General features: G+C 37.6%; 1 protein-coding gene across 1 annotated transcript; it reads right to left on the bottom strand.

Moving 5' to 3' along the window:
• Nucleotides 1-39: 39 nt before the first annotated feature.
• LOC127231371 (von Willebrand factor A domain-containing protein 5A-like) lies at nucleotides 40-20,709 on the bottom strand. Its single transcript, XM_051196908.1, is given in 16 exon segments — nucleotides 40-134; nucleotides 603-729; nucleotides 6,921-7,051; nucleotides 7,507-7,626; nucleotides 7,930-8,007; nucleotides 9,273-9,389; nucleotides 9,392-9,522; nucleotides 10,159-10,259; nucleotides 10,470-10,634; nucleotides 11,313-11,427; nucleotides 14,904-14,983; nucleotides 15,412-15,556; nucleotides 15,742-15,830; nucleotides 16,070-16,239; nucleotides 20,123-20,237; nucleotides 20,692-20,709. Coding segments are annotated over 16 exon segments (1,782 nt in total). The 3' UTR covers nucleotides 40-54.
• Between the last annotated feature and the right edge of the window lie 222 nt (nucleotides 20,710-20,931).

Genomic DNA, 20,931 nt, shown 5'->3' with positions numbered 1-20,931 from the left:
AAGAAACAAGGGAGGGACTTAGTCATAACCAGCAAATGTTCTTGGGTTGCATTCTCAGAAGACAAAGGCATCAAGAGTCACAGGCAATTTCAGGAAATGATTGGCAGCATTCACTAGCATGGGGATGGAGGAATCTGTGAAGCAGGAAAACAAGTCAGACTGTACTATGGGGAAGAAAGGGAGGCTTTTTCATGAGCCTTCCTCATAATTGATTTAGCTTCCTGATTTAGCTTCCAGAGCTACTACACTGGCTTTGCCCCCTTTCTTGTTCTGATTCTCCTTTAGTCTAGTCTGTCCAAGGGAAGACAGCAATAAGGATACAATAAATATCTATGAGTACTGGCTACATGTCTAGGCTTAGTCTTATGCAGCTAAGCATCCACATTGATGTTTCTTCCCTCTGAGCAGCCTTTCCCAACCACCAAGCACATATTTCATCTTAATCCTGAAGAGGAAAGATTAGCTGAGTGAACAGATGATGATCTGAGATACCATGGTAGGAGCAACTAAGTGGACTTTCTAGTACTCACCCTTTGGTACACTTTCAGGCACAGCTCTGAAACGCACCTGGAAATGGAGGAGGGAGAAGGCTGTACTCCTACCTGCGTGGTCATGAAGCCAGGCCACTGCATTCTTTTCCAGAATCTCCCACTCACACTTTGAGTCTGTCCCATTGGCATTCAGCCAGAGCACAGCCAGCACTGTGGTCCAGGCTGAGGGGTCCTCATCCTGCAAAACAGATAGAAACTTCTATGGTGCACCAGACAGGGCAGGAAGCCACTCAAGATGAAGCAGAGAGGTTTACTATCTCCTTCCTTGTCATTCCCTAACTTATGTTATCTAGAATTCCCTGGTCTACCCTTAAAATACAGTCTGGGAGAACCTCAAGACAACATTCCATTACCAATCAGCAGAAAAGGATTTATGATGTAAATCCAGTGTAAACAGCATCACATTTTGCAAGATACCCCAAATACCCAGTACAAGAATTATAAGAATATACAAAGAGAAACAATTGTATATTTGACTTCTTTTAAGTTACTGTGATCATTAATTTTTAGTTGTATCTTCACATGCCCCAAAAATTCCCCCACAAAAAACTAAACAACATAACAACAAATTGCCATAACAAAGAATCAATAGCACATTTCTTTTTTTTCTTGAAACTACAAACATAATTTATTTACAAGAATACTAGCAATTCAGGGAATAGATTTGGCTTCAAAGATGAGTGGATTTAATGTTGTTTTTTCTTTTTTGCCGCCTTTTCTGCCTACATAAAATTTACAGGAAAAGGGTTAATTACTTCATGTGATTTTTGTAAGATTTGTTTAACAATAGAATTTTCAAATACATTTTTAACTAGCTCTTTTTTCTTTTTTCTTTCTTTAATTTATTACTTTACATGTTGATCCCAGTTCCCTCTCCCTCTCTCCCTCCCTTCCCCCTTCCCACCTTCTCTCCCTTTCTCCTTCCCACCTTCCCTCCCTCCCTCCCTCACTTTTACACACTCTGCCATCATACAGGCACCCTAACCATCCTCCCCTTCCATCTCCCACCCCAATTCCATATGTAGGGCAATGCCATCCAGTTGGGGTCATGTAGATCTGACAAGTCATGTGAAGTAGGGACTAGGGCTTCTCTCCTGTCTCTAGGTTAAGACAGTTATCCCTCCATGGAGGATGTGTCCACAAGGTCCTATTATGCACCAGGGAAACATCCTGGCTCCACTGTCTGAGGTCCCTTAGACTGCTCAGTCCTTATGGCTGATACCCATATTCAGGGGGGCCTGAGTCAGTACCATGCTGGACTCCCAGCTTTCAATCTGGGGGCCCATTAGATCCTCCTTGTTCAGGTCAGCTGTCTCTATGTGTTTCTGCAGCATGATCTTGTCCCCTCCATCTGCATCTGGGTTCTAGTTTGACTCAGTGTTTATGTATGGGTGTTTGCTCCTGTTTCCAACAGGAATTAGATGAGGGCTCCATGGATAAGTTATCTCACTATCCGGGAAGGGCATTTATGGTAGCCTTTCCAAGGTTGCTCAAATTATTAGTTGGCAGCAGTCTTGTAGTTCTCTAGACCTTTCTTTTGTTTCAATTTTCTCGTCAAACCAATATTGGCTCCCTCTTTTATGTTCTCTCTCTCTCTCTCTCTCTCTCTCTCTCTCTCTCTCTCTCATCTTCTATTCCTACCCGGACTCGATCTTTTTAGTCGCACGTGTTTTCCTGTCCCCCCCCCCTTGCTTTCTCCTACTTTTCTCTCGATTCACTACCCACCCCAATTCCCCTGTGCTCTGGGGGACTTGTCCCTTCCTGCTTCTGTGAGGGACTTTATATGAATCTCTTAGAATACACCTTGTATCCTAGTTCCTTTGGTGGTGTGAATTATAGCAAGGGATCCATTGTTCTAGGCCTAAAATCCATATGTGAGTGATCACATATTATGTTCCTATTTTTGTGACTGGGTTACCTCATTCAGGATGGCTTCTTCAAGTGCCATCCACTTGCCTGCACATTTCAAGATACCATTATTTTTTTCTGCAGACTAGTATTATATTGTGTAGATGTGCCACATCTTCATTAACCTTCAATTAAGGGGCATCTAGGTTGCTTCCAGGTTCTTGCTATTACAAATAGTGCTGCTATGAACATAGTGGAGCAGATAGATGTCTTTGGTGCATGGATGTGAATCCTTTGGGTATATGCCTAAGAGGGGGATTGCCGGGTCCTGTGGTAAACTAATTCCCATTTTCCTGAGGAACTGCCATACTGATCTCCAAAATGGCTGTACGAGTTTGCATTCCCACCAGTAGTGCAGGAGTGTTCCCCTTTCTCCACATCCTCTCAAGCATGAGTTGTCATTGGTGTTTCTAATTTTAGCCATCCTGGCAGGAGTAAGATGGTATCTAAAAGTTGTTTTGATTTGCATTTCCCTGATAGCTAAGGATGTGGAGCATTTTCTTAAGTGTCTTTCAGCCTTTTTGATTTCCTCTATTGAGAATTCTTTCTTCAGTTCTGTACCCCATTTTTTTAAATAGGGTTATTTGGTGATTTGTTGACTAGTTTCTTGAGTTCTTTGTATATTTTGGAGATCAGCCCTTTGTCGGATATAGGATTGATCAAAATCTTTCTCAGTCTGTGTGTGGGTGGCCGTTTGGTCTTGTCCTTTGCCTTACAGAAGCTTCTAAGTTTGAGGAGGTTCCATTTACTAACTGTTGCTCTCAGTGTCTGTGCCTCTGGAGTTATGTTCAGGAAGTGGTCTCCTATACCAATTTGGTCAAAGATACCTCCTACTTTCTCTTCTAAGAGGGTCAATGTGGCTGGATTGATGTTGAGGTCTTTGATCCTTTTGAACTTGAGTTTTGTGCATGGTGACAAACATGGGTCTATCTTCAGTCTTCTACACACCCTCATCCAATTTTGCCAGCACCGTTTGTTGTAGATGCTGTCTTTGCCCCAGTGTATAATTTTAACTGTTTTGTCGAAAATCAAGTGTGCACACATGTGTGAGTTAGTATTCAATTCCATTGGTCTACCTGTCTATTTCTGTGCCAATACCAGGCTTTTTTCAGAACTATAGTCTGTAGTAGAGCTTAAAGTCAGGAATGGTGATGCCTCCTGAAGTTCTTTTATTGTATAGGGTTGTTTTGGCTATCCTGGGTCTTTTGTTTTTCCATATAAAGTTGATTATTATCCTTTAAAGGTCAGTGAAGAATTGTGGTGGGATTTTAATGGGGATTGCAATGAATCTGTAGATTGCTTTTGGCAAGATTGCCATTTTTACTATGTTTATCCTACCTATCCAAGAGCATGGGAGATCTTTCCATTTTCTTGTATCTTCTTTAATTACTTTCTTTAGAGCGACAAAGTTCTTAATATATTGGTCTTTTACTTGTTTGGTAAGCATTATCCCAAGATACTTTATGTTGGTTATGGTTATTGTAAAGAATGATGTTTCTCTGATTTCTTCCTCTGTCTCTCTGCCGTCTGAAAAAAAGTAGGGCTACTGATTTTTTTTGAGTTTATTTTGTATCTTCCTAGTTTGCTGAAGGTTTTTATCAGCTGTAGGAGTTCCCTGGTAGAGCTTACTGGGTCGCTTATGTAAACTGTCATATCATCTGCAAATAAAGACAGTTGAATTCTTCCTTTCCAATTTAGATCCCCTTGATCTCCTTTTTCTTGTCTTATAGCTTTTGCTAGAACTTCAAGTATGATATTGAAAAGATATGGAGAGAGAGGGCAGCCTTGTCTTGTTCCTGATTTTTGAATAATTGGCTTAAATTTCTCTCCAGTTTGATATTGGCTGTTGGTTTGCTGTATATTGCTCTTAATATTTTAGGTATTTTCCTGTTGTCCCTGATCTCTCCAAGACCTTTATCATGAAAGGGTGTTGAGTTTTGTCAAAGGCATCTAGGGAGATAATCATATGATTTTTCTTTTTCAGTTTGTTTATATGGTTGATAGATTTCGTATGTTATACCATCCCTGCATTCCAGGGATGAAGCCTACTTGGTCATGGTAGATGATTTCTCTGATGTATTCTTGAATTCGTTTACCAGTATTTTATTGAGTATTTTTGCATCAATGTTCATCAGGGATATTGGTTTGTAGTTTTCTTTCTTAGTTGTGTCTTTGTGAAGCTTGTGTACCAAGGTTATTATGGCCTCATAAAAGGAGTTTGGCAATGAACCTTCTGTTTCTATTTTGTGTAACAGTTTGAGGAGTAGTGGTATTAGTTCTTCCTTGAATGTCTGGTAGAATTCTGCACTGAATCCATCTGGTCCTGGACTTTTTTTGGTTAGAAGGCACTCGATGACTGCTTCTATTTCATTGTGGGTTATAGGTCTATTTAAGTTGTTTGTCTGTTCTTGATTTAATTTTAGTAAGTGACAGTTATCCAGAAATTTTTCCATTTCCTTTGAATTTTCAATTTTTGTGGAATACAGGTTTTCAAAGTATTACCTGAAAATTGTCTGGATTTCTTCTGCCTGTTGTTGTGTTCCCCTTTTTGTTTGTGATTTTGTTAATTTGCATGTTCTCTCTCTGATTTTTTGTTAGTTTGGATAAAGGTTTTTCTTTCCTGTTGATTTTCTCAAAAAACCAACTCTTTGTTGCATTCATTTTTTTTTTTTTTTTTTTTTTTTTGTATTGTTTTCCTGGTTTCTATTTTGTTGATTTCAGATGCGAGTAATACAAAAGGTAAATGATAGTTTTTTTCTAAATTAATTCTTTAGTAATGATGGATTTGACTGTAGGTTTGTTATTATACACACTCTTATTACTCTGAGGGATGCTTAAGTTGAGGTAGTAAGACTCCAAAAGCATGTTGCTCAGAACTAATGCAAACCCCATTCTGATTTTTAAAATGTAGCTCTTGGGTGATCTCAGCTAAGGATCGATGACTTACAAAAATCTATAATTATAGCCCAAGAATGAAGCCCTTCCTGGGGTATCTTGGTTCAGATCTTTTGCTTCACATTGCCTTTGGCCACAACTCCTCTTGGTTCAGTGTGCAATTGTTTTTGTATCAGTCTGCTTGTCTTCTATTCATACAGCCATAGATTAAGAAACAAAAGCAATTCTTGACTTTTATTCATGTCATATAAATTTTTTTCAGTGCCATTGTTTTTTCACAAAAACTTAAAACTCATGATCAGAGAATTTAGGGTATCTTGATTCTGCTGTTTATCACTCTGTTTTATCATCCACCAAGTGATAAACTTTAATTTGTATCTTCATTAACATCAACAAGTAAACATTCAGAGTTTAGTGACTTCAAATTTGTATTTCCATTTTGACATCAATTTCTTATTCAGTAGTATTATTTATAAGTAATCTATATCCAGTCAGAGGATCTATCATTTTAAATTTTCAAATTTCCAATTGAAATTCAGATATCAACATGTGATATTTATTCAACCTTAGTATACTTTTTTACTAGATTCAGTTCATGACCTCTTATATTCTAGAGGTGTTTTCTACTAGTGAACAATGTCTTCAGCTAGTAGCAAACAATACTTTAAAAAATGTTAAAAGGAATTATTATTTTCTCAAGCAGCCAATGTGAAACAATTTTGATGAAATATTTCCATAGTTTTACCTTAAATAATTAAGTCAGTTTGTATTATACAGCATAGATACCTCTGTTAACTAAAAATAAATTACATTTCACTTGCATTCACCACATTTCATAGGCTTAATAGTCAGGCATTACTAGAATATATAATATAAGTGGTATAACTATAGAATATGTGACATATATTTAATTGTGGCTCACATTTTAATAACTCAGAACTATATTTCTTCTTCATAATTTATCAGATGTTTTATTGAAGAAATTTTTTTCTTCAAATATTTGGATGTAAACTTCAAATTCTTTTTTGGGATATTTGACAACATTAAAAAATCAATACTGGGTCTATTACTGGAGTCTCTGCAGACAGGGCATCCTAGCATTCAATCTAGTTCTGCACTGAGTAGTGAAGGGTATTCATGTGTTTAATGTTTGATGTCTTCATCTATGCATAGCCACATAAATAGAACCTTCCTTAATTAACTGAATTTAGGAAAACTAAGTATATTAATACTAAATGCTTTAAAAACTAACTGGTATAGTATGTAGATAAAAATGTTTGTTTTACAAATACATCTAATGGAATATGATTAACACAAAAGAGCACTTATTTTCCCATTGATATCTATTTGTCTGGCCATGCCGTGCAGCAGCTAGTCTACTAATTCCATGTTCCTTATGCTCAGCTTAAGTTGAAATAATTTCATCTGCTATATACTAAACATTAATTTCACTTTTGCCTCATCTGTAATCTTATTTCTCAGTTTGGCCCTGGTTATTTCAATTCTAATTATGTTTCTACCATCATGAAGCACACTCTGTTTCCTTTGTTACACTTTGCATCTTACCTTGGTAGGATTTGCAGCCTTCACGTCTTCCAAACTAGTGCCCAGGATCTTAGCCAGATCCTTATCCAGCTCCCAGGAGCCATTTGCTTTCTGTAGGTAAATCAGGCGCAGAACAGCATTTTCTCTAACAACTTTGTATAAAACTGAAAGAGATATGAAATGGGAAATTATGGATCATAGCCCACTTGAGGCAGTGTCCTGAAATAGGAGGCTGTAGTGAGGGTTCTACAGGATGTCCACTATTTCTAATCTGTGATGGGTGACCTTTTGCTATGGGTTCTGAACACAACTACAGCAGAGTCTGCTGGGGTCAAGCACTGATGACAGGTGGACTGTGTAGGCAGAGATTGCCAAGAGGACTCAAAGAACTAGAAGCCACTCAATTACAGTAGATTAGAAGGTATTAAGTTCTGTATTGTAGATTAGGGAAGCAAGACTCATTCTGGCAGATACGCGGCAATATCAAATCTCACCTCCTTCCTGCTGCCTCAAGTAAGTCACCCCATCGGTAGAGAAAGGTCTAAGAGCATGGAATGTTAGTTTATGGCTACTATAAGTCAGAGACACAATTTGAGGTCCAATTCACCTTTGTGTTCATTTTTCAAGTTGCTTTTCTTGGTGGAGGATTCTGAGTTTTTCATCACGCCCATGTAGTTTGTATCTTTCACACAGTCATATGAATAGCGGGCTTGAAGAGGTTTATCATCTGTGACAGAAAAAAAAATTGTTTAGAAAGAAACTCCCATAGACATCTAGAAATGCTTACAAAGTGGTGACACATCATCTTCAGAAAATAATCCACATAGTCTCATGCTTGATTGAAGTGGCCTGTGACCTGAAACACACAAATGCACAATGCAGACTGCAATATCATCTGTGTTCTGCACCAATTGAAGATTTCTTTTAAAAGTAAGGAGTAGAGATATCAAGTCTCCCATTCATATTAGCCTCACTCACTAACCACAATGTGCTATTCTCCAGTATGGCCTCATCCAATACAGACACTCACCTTCTAAACCCTTTTCTACTTCTGATTGTGTCTTTTGGAACCCTTGATCTGAGCTGAGCAAGCACATCTGTAGTTCTTCTGCAGCACAAAAGATTCTTCCAAATGCATCTTAATGTAAAAAGATCTTTTTCTGTCTCACAAAGCTATTTAATTTTTGTTCCTTTCAAAAGAAGCTTAACTATACCTTAAGCATCCATGTTCAGAAGGTGATGTTGGCAATTTTCTAAGCTTCCATATGTCCACGCCCTATTAATCAACTACTTAAGTCACCTCCTACCAGTCCCTAAAGTACAGAAAAGCCAAACCACAGGCTTCTAGTGTACTCCAAGCTCTTCCACAAGTTTGAGAATTTTTATTATCCATGTAAGTAGACCATGCAATGTCTGAATGCAAACATCATGCCTTCTTCAGATCCAGTGACTATGGCTTTAACACCCCTCTCTCATACCCTTAAGTCATTGGTATCATTCAGAGTTGTTTATAAGAAATATTTTAATGTTATTTTTAAAATACAATACCCATATTTCTAGTGTTTTAACTTAGGGTTTCCTGTTTTAATACCAGTCATTGACATGAACTGTACTTTATAAGTCCCTGATTCTTCTATTTCTCAAATATATTACCTTCCTTCATCTTTATTTATTAGTCAAACTAAACCTCAATCAAGAAAATTACATCCCTCATCAATATCTTTAATTACAGCCATAACTTTTAATCATCAAAACCGTTTCAAAATCCTACATGAGAATCAAGTCAGGACTTACCTATTCCACTTTTAAGTTGATGATAATTGCTGTAAATTATTCAGAAAATCCAGCCCTCTAAATAGTGCTTATGCTTACTGAAAAAGGCACCAAATACAACTGGACTCTCTTCCATTCCAGAAAAAAAATGATGCTAACTTTTTTTCATTTCTTAATAAACCCTGTAGCTCTTTCATATCTCCACCTCTTTCTGAAATCCACTCTTCTACCACTAACAATTATCAGATCAATTTAGTCATCTGCTATCTATGTGACCATTGACTATCAAGAAGAGAAATTATATTTAAATTAAAAGATTTGATTACTCAATGTTCATAGATATTTCTGTACTGTAATGTGTCCTGATGTACTTCTGTACTTCTATAATATATCTCTGTCTCAGTTGGACACAATCTACTTCTCTAGAAAATTTAAGGCAAGCCATAAATCCTAGTTGTGGATGGATGAAGAAAACATGGAAAATTTAAGAAATATAGTTAAATTTAAATTCATGACATTATGAAACTTATCATTGCTTATATTATGCACTTAGATATCTAAGAATCATTATAAAAAAGTTTAAATTGCAATAAAACTTACCAAACCCAGGAGTACATATCTTAGGCAAATTTGGAAAAATTACTGGCCTTGGAATCACTCTGTGAGCCAAAGGCCCCTGCACTGGCTGGTTGAGCTCCTTGTTTACTGCAATGAAGCTGTGAAGGAGCTGAGGACTCCAGACTGAATGCTGATGTTCAACACATCATCTTTTTCTGCTTTTGAGGCCTCATGAGAGCCCAAGTCCTTCATTTGAATCAAGGACTTTGCAGCCAAACGATGAATGGTGAAGCTGAAAGAAGACACTGCACAAAATTAAAGTACCTGCAGATCAAGTACCAAACACTCCAAAAACTAGAGACTGCAGCTGAAAGGGAACACAGAGGTAAAGAGTTTAAATGAATGAATCAGAAAAAGGAGAGCTTCGAGGAAACAGCAGAGGTCAGTGACTGGAATGATTGAACCCTCAAGAAAAAGAAAGGGTGATTTGAATAAGAATGTCTTTCAAAGGCTGGCACTATTAGCAGGTGTGGCCATATTCTTGTATGCATGGCTTTGTTGTAGGAAGTGTGCCACTGTGGAGGTGGGCTTTGAAGTCTCAGATGCTCCAGACCATAAAAGTAGCCCATGCAACATCTTGATTCAGTGGGGAATTCTTTTTTCTGCTGCCTTGAGATCAAGATGCAGAACTTTCAATTTCTTCTCCAACATCATGTCTGCCTGCATGCCACTATTGCTTCCTGACATGACAATCATGGTCAAACATCTCTACAGTAAGCCTGACCTAATTAAATGTTTTCCTTTTTAAAAGTTGCTATGGTCAATGTGTCACTTAACAACAACAGCAAGCCTTACCAAGTCAGTGAGTCAAAGGAGAGGAAGACAAGAGAAGAGAGAGGTGGAGAAGTGTGGAGATGGAAAAGCAAACCTGGTGTTTGTCTTGGGCTGTAGGGAAAATGTCACCCTGTTTTCAAGACTCTTGCCTTGGAGTGCATACTTGAGGCACACTTCTCCAGAGGTCTCCACTTGCTACAAATAAGAGGAGAGCAAGAGTGACAAAGCAGACTCACAACCAGGAAAATGGTGAGCACTAGGGAAACTCCTCAGCCCAGTGAATCAGCTAGCCTGTTATGAAGGAGAGGACAGGAGGCTGGCTGCCTGACAAGTGACATATCTTGCTGAAATTCCAACTGCTGATACAGTGTCTCACCAAGTAAAGGAATGAACAATAGTAGTTACAGGCATAGTCCCAATGAGTTGGGCATAGATGATTAATCTCTGACCCCTAAAGATGACAGTCTGCTCTGGAGAAAGCATGCTAGCTGACAGACCAGGAGGCAAATCCCAACTCAGAGAGAAGTCATCCACCGAACAGTTTAGGGCAAACTTCAGAGACCCAAGAGCCTGTTGGAGAAGAGAAGAGCCAGTCATATCTAGTCACCAATGCAAAGAGAGAAATGCTATTCTTTCTGAAATTACATGGATGTAAAGTTACACTTGAGAGATGTAAAAGTATAGGAAGTATAGGTATGTGAGAGAAATATTTAACAAGGAGACTTTGCAAACGTGAGTTAGAGAAAGGATAGGAACAACATGGAGGAGAAGCTTAGAAATGTCATCAGAGATATCTTGAATATCCATAACTAATGAAGGAATATGAACTTATCATACCATTATCTCTCTCCTCTCTCTCTCTCTCTCTCACACACACACACACACGCATACACACGCACACACACTCATATCTTTTCTTTTGTGTCTTTTGCATGGAGAATGTGTTTCTATTCAATTACTAAAAGTAGAGACTACAATTTCAAATAGAACAGCCAAAGCTTTTACCTTCTTTCTCTCTGGTCTTCCAAAGTTCCACCCACTTTATTTATCTTCTCTCTGAATTCCTAGCTACCACAATCAGATGCCAGTCTTTAGATATTAGAATGGAACCATTTTTAACAAGGTATGAAGCAGATTCACTACGTGTATGGCCTGAGACTTGTGAAATTGTATCCTTTGCAGTAGGGTTCCTGTTGTGCCTCAAAGTTACTCTGGACTTGCACCTGTGGTCCCTTGGCCAGCTCTCACCTTGGTCTGGATCCTGTCCTTGCCTGTAATAAACTCTGCAGTGCCCCCTGATACCCGGGCAATGCCTTTGATTAAACTGGTGGAGGCTCCTTCTCCAATTCCAAATGAGAAACATCTGCAACAGTGAAATGATGAGCATTAGAGACAGGCTCTTCATAGTAGAATTATCAGTTCACATGGGCTGCTCAAAAACTCATGAAGAGATAAAGCACTTACTCCAAAGTTAGTGTAATGCTATTGTTTTATATGTAAATCAGGCTTTATTTATATGAGCTTTAAGAAATGCTTAAATAAGTGACACAATTTAATGGCAATGTCACAAGTCTTTTATGGGGAAAGGCTCAGTTTCATTTTGTTAATTAACATCCAGGGCTCAGAGGATTTACAAAATATGTCCTATGTTCTATTTATTTTTTAATCTATGAATTTCCATAATAGTCAAGTAAATACATGGCATTGTAAATACTTTTTAAAATATAAATAGTCAAGTAAATACTCTGGAAGTTTGGCTGATACATTCAGTATCTATGGACTTTTCATTATTATAAGTCATCAGCCACAAATCCTGTGACATGGGACCATACAATTACTGTATTCAGTATGTAAGCAAAAGGATCAAAGTTTATATTGTACTTTTATTCCCTCAATAACCTATAAAGCAGTCACTATTGGTTTTAGCATTTTCAAGTCGATAGAAAAGACAGATTAGTAGAGTTTCCATGATTTTGTCACGCAGACAACCTGGAGGGGAAATACACAAGTTCTTAGATTCTGATATTAAGGAACTCATATACAAAGTTCAAGAAACCACCATTGAGTTCTACTCAAATAAATTCAAGACTAGTTTATTCAAGCCAGGGAGAATTAGATACATATGAACAATAATTTTAATAATTTGTGTAAAACCAGACAACTACCGAGACAATAGGCTCCAATGACTGCTAAGAGAATATGAAGCTAGAAGTCAAGACCTGAAAATAGAGAAAAGAAAAAAGTACTGAGCCTGCATATGCTGTCCATGTACCATTTGAAATTGTGACATGCGTGGATAGTTGAACAGCTAGGCAGTTTCAGAATAGTAAGAAAATTGTAGCATTTTGAACTTTGTCAGTGGTAGGTATCCCTGAAAACACCTGAGAATTTTTCACAGAACAATGTAGATATACCAATACCTAAGAGGTCAAGATAAGTAAGAAATTATCCAGCCATGAAATTTATCACACTTTAGATGGGTTGAAGCGGTCAATTCCTAGTCTAGGCACACACTGAAAGAAAAGAGTAGGCCTATCAGGGGAAAGATACCATCTAAATATCAATAGTCCAAAAACACTTACTAAGTCCATTACATCTGAAAACCACATTGGCCATTTCTAATAAATAATTAAGAACAATTTTTCATAAAGTAGAAAAAGGGCATAATTTTTGATGCAAGCTGTACATAGATACTAAAACCTCACAAGGCCCTACATATGGAATTAGGATTGGGGAATGGGAGGCGAGGGTGTTTAGGGTGCATGTGAGAGGGCAGAGAGGGTAAAAGCGAGGGAGGGAGGAAGGGAGGGAGAAGGAACTGGGATCGACATGTAAAATAATAAATTTAAAAAAAAAGATAAAATTCATCAGATTACTTCCACACTAATAAATATTCAATATCCTAATCCATAAGGGACAACTGAATTCTGTAATATGTGGCAGAGATTGTTTATCAGTAGTGAGATGGGTTACCCCAAAAATGTAAGGTGAGATTATGATATAGCAATATTCACAATTTCTATATAAAATGATAAAGGATAAAATAAACAAGTGATAAAGTTCATTTGTTGAAATTCAACTGTCATTCATTAATCACATATACACTCCAGGAGTTCACATTGAATACATAACACACACACACACACACACACACATTCTATTTTGGCTCCAAAAATAATAGGGTATTAAATATTATTTAGCCTAATTAAGAATAAATATAAAGAGACTTGTAGGGAGATGGGAAGTTTACAGAGGAGGGAATGAGATGAAAGAATGTGGGGATGAGAACAATCAGTATGCAATATACACAATGATATAATTTTAATATAAAGTAAAACATAATGATGACTATTATTATCACTTCCCATCTAATTATTTATGTTTCCCTTCCAGGCAACTCAGGAGAGAAGGGATAGGAAAGTGTAAGAACTTGGAAAACAACTACAAAGAAAATTAAAAAGATTATTATAGAAAGTGTAAAAGTAAGGAAGAATGAAAGAGCTCAGACAAGAGGCTCAGAAGAATTAGGTCCTAGGCTTTGTAGAAGTAATAGCTCATAATGCCTAACAAAAAGGATAGCTGGGACTTTGGAGCGTGCTTGGAATCTTAGCACTGTGAGGTTGAGTCTGAAAGGTGGTTTTAATGCCAGTCTCTGTTGTATAGTATAATTGAGGCCAGATTGGTTTATGGTGTGAGTTTCAAGAAAGAAAAAAAGATGGGGGGGGGTAGGCAAGGGCAGAGAGAAGATGAGTGTGTGAGAGAGAGGGTGGGAGGGAGGGCAGAAATCTAGAAGTATTTTTAAATACCTCCTGGAATTCACATATTCACTATGCAAAGCCAATGACTAAAGGAAAAAGACAAAAGCTGATGAATTAATTTTTGTACAGATATGAATACCTGATAAACAATGTACATATATACTGCTAAATATAGATATTAATTATATATTATCCATTTCAAAGTACAAGAAAAAGAATGTTGAAGACATAAATGTGTTTATCCTGATCTAAATATCTCTAAATAAATGATGTGCGTGAATCCTGACAGCCAAAGCACTAAAATTCAGTAACAAAATAATCAGAACAAGATTACCAAATATCTGTGATGAAATTGAACTTGAAGTACATTGAGTGGAGTTGGGGTTCAGGATGGTAACATGTGCCTTTATGTTAAGCATATCCTCCCATATAAATAAAATCTCCAGGAGATGTCTTGTTATATGTAATACAATCACTACAGAGTCCAAAGAAAGTCCATAGTTATGAGCATCAACATAATATACACTGAACTACTTCATGGAAAATCATATACTTACACAACTTGACTATGGTCACATGCAAATTATGTATACATCTAAACAAACTGGTGAGATAATAAAGGTGAGGTATACAGAAAATCATATACCATGAAATTCAATATGATACAAAATCAGGAAGATTTCACATAATCCACAAAAATTACATTTGGTCTAGGTTTAAACTAATGATTGATGGTAACAGCTCTGGACCTATACACTGTGACAGCTCATCTGCCCAGATAAAAATGACTTGAGTAACTTTTTATTATAACCCGTCAGTACCTTTATAATGAAGACATGATTCAATATATACTTCAGAGCTTTGAAAAATTAAGGAAAAATGACCTTGTAGTATCAATGTTAAATGGAAAACTTCTTTCTATTATTTTATAGAAATTAAAGTGTTAGTAGGTTAGCTGGAAAATTCTTCAGTCACTTTGTCTCTTTAGAATGATGGGATCCTGTGATACTGTGTGGAACAAGTCATATGTGGTACTACTTGGGGTTCAGGCAGAACAATAGAAACCATACTTTCCTCATACCTATGCTTCTTGCTGTTTAACTTAACTTCTTTAATGACACTAAATGTGCCCATAACTTCTCCATCCATGAAGACAAAGATCTGGAGAAAATATGCATTCATTGAGATTGTGTTGAGTTCATCAGAAGACAACAGCATTGGACCTCATGACCCACAACTATTTGTAGTCTTTGTATCTTCTTCACTCAAGGGGTGGGGATCATAGTGCTCTGCTTTCACTTGTTCCATGCTGGCACTAAGACTCTTCAAAGGAAAGAATTTCACTTCTGGAAGTTTCACACCCTCCCTATTCACCTTTCATCTTAAACTTCCGTGGTACTACAAAAGAGAGCTGACTGCCTGCCCCATGGAATGGAGGAAAAATCCTACCTCTGGTCTTTTTCTCTTCACTGTGTGGTAGATGACTTAAGTTTATATACTATTCACACAATTGTATGTGGGAGAACTGAGGGATCAGGTTAGTGGAAAAATTCACTGTTTATCCCTACTAGCTTGGTTCCAAAGCTCACCTGTAAAGGATGGCCAGGAATGGAGGGTCCTTTATAAATGTTGAGGAGTGCTGCCAAGATATCAGTACCCCCTAGGACTGCTTTTAGATCCTTCACTCTGTTCACTACCTCTTCCATTGTTTCCTGAGTGTTCTTCACACTCTCCCTTAGGGAAACAAGCAATGCTAGTTACATGGCAGTTGCACACATTTCTTATCACAAAAATGACTATCACAAAAATTGCTGCTGAAAACTCCAAAGCACAGGACTACTCTGCATTAGTCAGATTAAAAGTGAAGCCCTTCGTTAAAAAACATTCTTTCACAGTCTGTGGTCTTCCCAAAAACTTACAGAAAGAACTTTTCATAGGAAGATCCAAATCCATAGATGTTAAAGTAACAACCCATAGGTAAACTCTTCAGCAACAGCAACAGAGTTTCCTGAAGGTGAAAGAAAATGAGGAGGTGGAGTGAGAGAGAGCTCTATACAACATACCAATCCAAGTCTATTTCTAATGGTATATAATTTCATGCCGCCTTGTATTTCAAGGCTGAGATCAGAGTGGCCATACTTGTTATTAATCAGATGGAGAACAGACCCTCAGCTAAAACTGATCCTATTCTTGCCCTTCCCAATCATCCTTACCTGGCACTGCTGAAGATTGAAGAATCTCCTTTACCTTGGCAGCCTCTATGCATAGCTGAGAATCCTTCTGGTCGTTCATGGGTTAATCCATACTCCCAGAGCGGTCCATGAGGAACACAAATTCTCCACAAGCCTTTGAGGCCTCCACTTCTGGGATATCTGGATAGAAACTCACCATTACAGAAGGAGCACCCATCAAACTATCTGTACAGAAAGAAGAAGACCCTTGAACATACAAGGAAACTCAGGTGCCCCGGAGTCCCCAAGACCTAATTATCACTTAAATAAAGAACTGAAAAGCTCAAATATAAAACCCCTCCTTTTCAGTTTTTCTACTGTGTGCACTGGAGTAAATATGAATTGCCAGCATAAAAGAGAAGCAGAACAGAGGGGAGAGGAAGGTAAATAGGGTAGGAGTTTACAGACAATAACACAGGAGTATCTGTGTGTGCAAAATCTAGGCACCTAAACAGAATAGGACATGATATAAAGATACAGGAAAATTCTTATCAGAGGTAAATCTCTTCAAATCTTATGAATTAGAAAGTGATCACATGGGTCACTGATTACATCTTCAATTGGACCCTTGGGGGAAAGTAATGCTCACATATTTAATGCTTAAAATGACAAATTCCAAGAGCAGGCTACTCAAAAATGTTGCCTTAGAAAACTGGGTGAAAACATAAATATGAACCAGATCTCAATCTTTATATATACAGCTTATATAAAAGTAGCATTTCTTTTAATATGTAAGGTAGATTTCTTCCCACCCTGGAAGACAGGTGGTTATCATGACACTAGAACTCTTCTGAGAAGCCCATGAAATTGGTGGTAATGGATGTCTACACAGTTCAGAACAAGGACTTGTAGATAGTGGTCAGCACTCCATGTATGGTGTCTACTAGTTATTTCAAACCAATTCAAGTGACTTTACTTTCATAAATCAGAGCTTCCTTGTTCATAAATGTGCACCTTTACTTCTTACCCTCAGCTTCCTCTTCTCACATTATCATGGTAGTAATTCCTACTATAGGATTATTGTAAGGTTAGGTGCTATTAAATGTGCTTACTGAATTCAGGGTAAGGCTTAACTTACACTGAGCTGTTAATTATAATTTTATATATTATTCTTTTAAATTTTTTTGTAATTGTACAATCTAAAATTAACACATCATTTATTTCATAGCATTTCTGTGCATCATGATCACAATAAAGGATTTCAGTGAGATAAGTTGCCCTTTAAGCTCCTTGTGCTTCTGAAGGATATGTGAAAAGGAACTTATCTGGCAAAATATGTGCCCTAGGAAGCAGGAACTAGGGATCAAAGATGGAAGGAATTACCAAGATTGAGACATGACCAACTATGTCCCCTGATAGCCTGCAAATCTGATCACAGAAAAGAGATAAGAAATCTTCATGCACCCAAGGAAATGTCACTGAAAGCGAGAAACTGGAACTTAAGTTATTACGTATTAAGTTGCAACATCTTAAGGTCCTACATCATGGATAAAAAGTATTCCTGACTGAAGAACAAGTATGAGTTTGAATAATAATAATTTATGACACCCAAAAAGAAGTTGAAGATATCAACAACAAATACAGAGAGATGAAAAAGTTACCAGAAAACTGGGAAAGCTGGGATTCTGCTTAGTAGCCTCAGAGGGGAGTGGCAAATAGTGAGGCAAGAAGAAAAAGCCCCAACATGAGGTTCAGTATGAAAACCTTTGTCAAATATTGATTATGTTATATTGGTGTCAATTAAGTATGGAAACCCAGCTTCATGGTAAAGTCCTCACAGTGCTTACAGTTGTAGCAGCAAAGCCCAAGCCCAGATGTCACACTGTGAATACAATTGACCAGCAAGAAACTTATATCCAACCTGGAAATGAATAGTTCTAGCGCCCTTCTTGAGTTGGGTGAATGACCCTTACAACCAAGTGCAGAATGGCCAGAAAAGCCAATGAAAGCAAAACACTCATGTGAGCTGTACCAGCTTTAAAAAAGAAGAGTAGAGTATGCATAGAAGGATATGTTTTAAATGGCAATGACTAGATGTAGATAAGAAACACAACTCATCTACTACCTGTTGGAAACAGAAGCAAACACCCATAATTAAACACTGAGTCAAACTAGAATCCAGATGCAGAGAGAGGACAAGACCAGGTTGCAGAAACACATAAAGACAGCTGACCTGAAAAAGGAGGAGCTAATGGGACCTAGTCCCTACTTCAAATGACTTGACAGGTTTACACAACCCCACCTGGATAGCATAGCCCTACATGTGGAATGGGGGTGGGGGAATGGGAGGAGAGGGTGGTCAGGGTGCATGTGAGAGGGGAGAGAGGATAAGAGGGAGGGACAGAGAGGGAACTGGGATCGACATGAAAAATAATAAAAAAAGTTGGTAGAATAAAAAAATATCGTCATATTTTCTTTAAATCTTGCTAAATGTTAATGAACTAAATATTAACTATCATTCTTATTTGATAACTGTTTTGTTAAATATTTTTGCTATGTTAAGATTAAAACCCTTCTTTTTATTTTAGAAAGAAAAACAAACAAGACACACAACTCAATGGAAAGCTAAGTATAGTCTAAGAAAAAATCAAGTGTGATGCAAAGAATGTGAGCTGGATTCTTGTGATTGTTTCAAAGGTCAATTTCTACAGGACACAGAAATCAGAAACTAATTTTCTGTTAAATTTGGCCACTATTCGTCATAAGACAAAAAAGTAAGAACTTGCAGCAAGATTATATCCAGTTGTGATGAATTAATCAATAAAACCTATTTACTTAAAGTGAAATTATTAATCATATAGAAAAACTATTTTCTCATTGCCTATATTATAATACTGTTGTTTTCCTAATGCAACTATTATTTTATATTGCTATTAGGAATTATAACTATTTTTCTTTTTCTGTTATTTAGAGACTATATCTAAATTCACCAGTTTGTTAAAGTACATAATTATAATAATGACATCATAACATGTAACTGATGTCACAAATAGTGACTATATTACATTTTTCATCACTTAATAATATTTGATACCATTATAATATCAGTCAATGTCATCTGCATACTATATAGACTTTTAGATTTACTTCAGAAGAAATGTTATAAATATCAGTATAGTCAAAATGAATATTTACTATATGCAGCCCAAAGTCTTTCAAAACAGTTGATATAAACTGATTTGCTTCAACACTTCTGATTGTGTAAAGTCACTATACCATGTGAAGGATGCAACTTTATTAGATCTGGACATCTCTGATCCTCTGTAAGGAGAAGTCATCACTGAATTACTTTCATTTGTCATTTTTGTAAGACCAGTCATTGTCATATGTTGATAATGGGCCATATGTTTTCTTGTGAATTATTTGGTCATACTTTCCTTCTAATTATGTTCTAATCTATTTTAAATTAGACTGTAGGACATAGTCACCTGATTACCTATATTTTTTCTTATTTTACTTATGGATTTCAGTTCCTTCTCCCTCCTTCTCTCTCTCCCTCCCTCCCATGCCCCCCCCCGACCACCCTCCTATCCCATTCCTCACCCCCACTCCACAGGGAGGATGGTACCTTCCAGGAGAAGGCATTTGTAGTAGGGACTAGGCTCTCTCTCCTGCCTCTAGGTTAAAGGAGTATCCCTCTATGGGGAATGTTCTCCCAAAGTCCTTTTGTGCACCATGGATACATCCTGTTCCACTGTCAGAGGTCCTTTATACAGCCCAGGCCTTCTAACTGAGACCCATGTTCAGAGGGTCTGAGTCAGTCCAGTGCTGGTTTCCCAGCTGTCAGTCTGAGGGCCCATTAGCTCCTCCTTGTTCAGGTCAGCTGTCTCTGTGGGTTTCTGTAACCTGGTCTTGTGTCCCCCCCCCTCTGCATTTGAATTCCAGTTTGGTTCAGTGTTTAGCTGTGGGTGTCTGCTTCTGTTTCCATCAGCTACCTGTCAGTTTTCCATGTAGAAGTGAAAAGTCAGTATTTCAATGGTCATACACTAATCATGGATAGAAAATTGAAAATCAGAACTAATTGAGAGTTACATCTTAGAAAGGGGCCATAGTGAGAGATCGAAAATACCTGGCTTCATGTTCTGCATCCCCATCTCCACAGCTACACTGGGCTTGTGCAATTCACTGTAGTAAATCAGGAGTTCCACATCCTGGTCAAACATGTGTCCTTCAGCCAAGGGAACCTGAGGAGGAGAGGAGTAGAGTAGCCATGTAAGAACTGCCACTGATTGCTCTGAGATAAAGTCCAAGTTCAGGGTTGCAGGCTTCTTCCATCAAGACACAATCAGAAGTATACAAAAGACTATATGAAAATGGGTCTATACTTTACCTAGAGTAGAGACAGTAGATAGAGTGTCTCTCTAAGTATGCACAGAAAAAGTAAGGAGGATATGGGAAGGTTCAATGTTTCACCCTCTTCTGATCCTTCCTTTGTCTGCAGTTTGTGGCAAGTGTTCAAAGGCCTTGTGGAAAAGACTGGCTCCAGGGGTGACTAAAGTTACAGCCTTAACTTCAGGACACAGGTCAACAACAGCATGTTCAGTAAGAGTCCCAGTGAGGGCACAGCATTGACAGTGTGGCAGATATAGAGGTCTCAAACCAGAGTAATGATCCCTTGTAAAAATAAAATGTACTCACAGTCACAGCAGCTTCCATGACAAGATTTTCCTTCCACCCTTGTATTTTCTTTAAATTTTACTTTGTTTTTATTCTGATGGGGGCATTGGGTGGGATCAAGAGACATGATGTGAAGATACAAATAACAAATACAAAGGAAGTTTAAAAAAAGATATTATCCTTGAAATGGGCAAAGAACCCCTAGTGGACAGTGGAATTCATATCCCTGCTTCTTAGTCATAGGTTGGATGTTAGCAGCTA

This window comes from Phodopus roborovskii, unplaced genomic scaffold (genome assembly GCF_943737965.1).
Source record: "Phodopus roborovskii unplaced genomic scaffold, PHOROB, whole genome shotgun sequence".
Lineage (NCBI taxonomy): Eukaryota > Metazoa > Chordata > Mammalia > Rodentia > Cricetidae > Phodopus > Phodopus roborovskii.
Note: the sequence above shows the minus strand (reverse complement) of the source record. Positions and strands in the feature narration are given on the sequence as shown.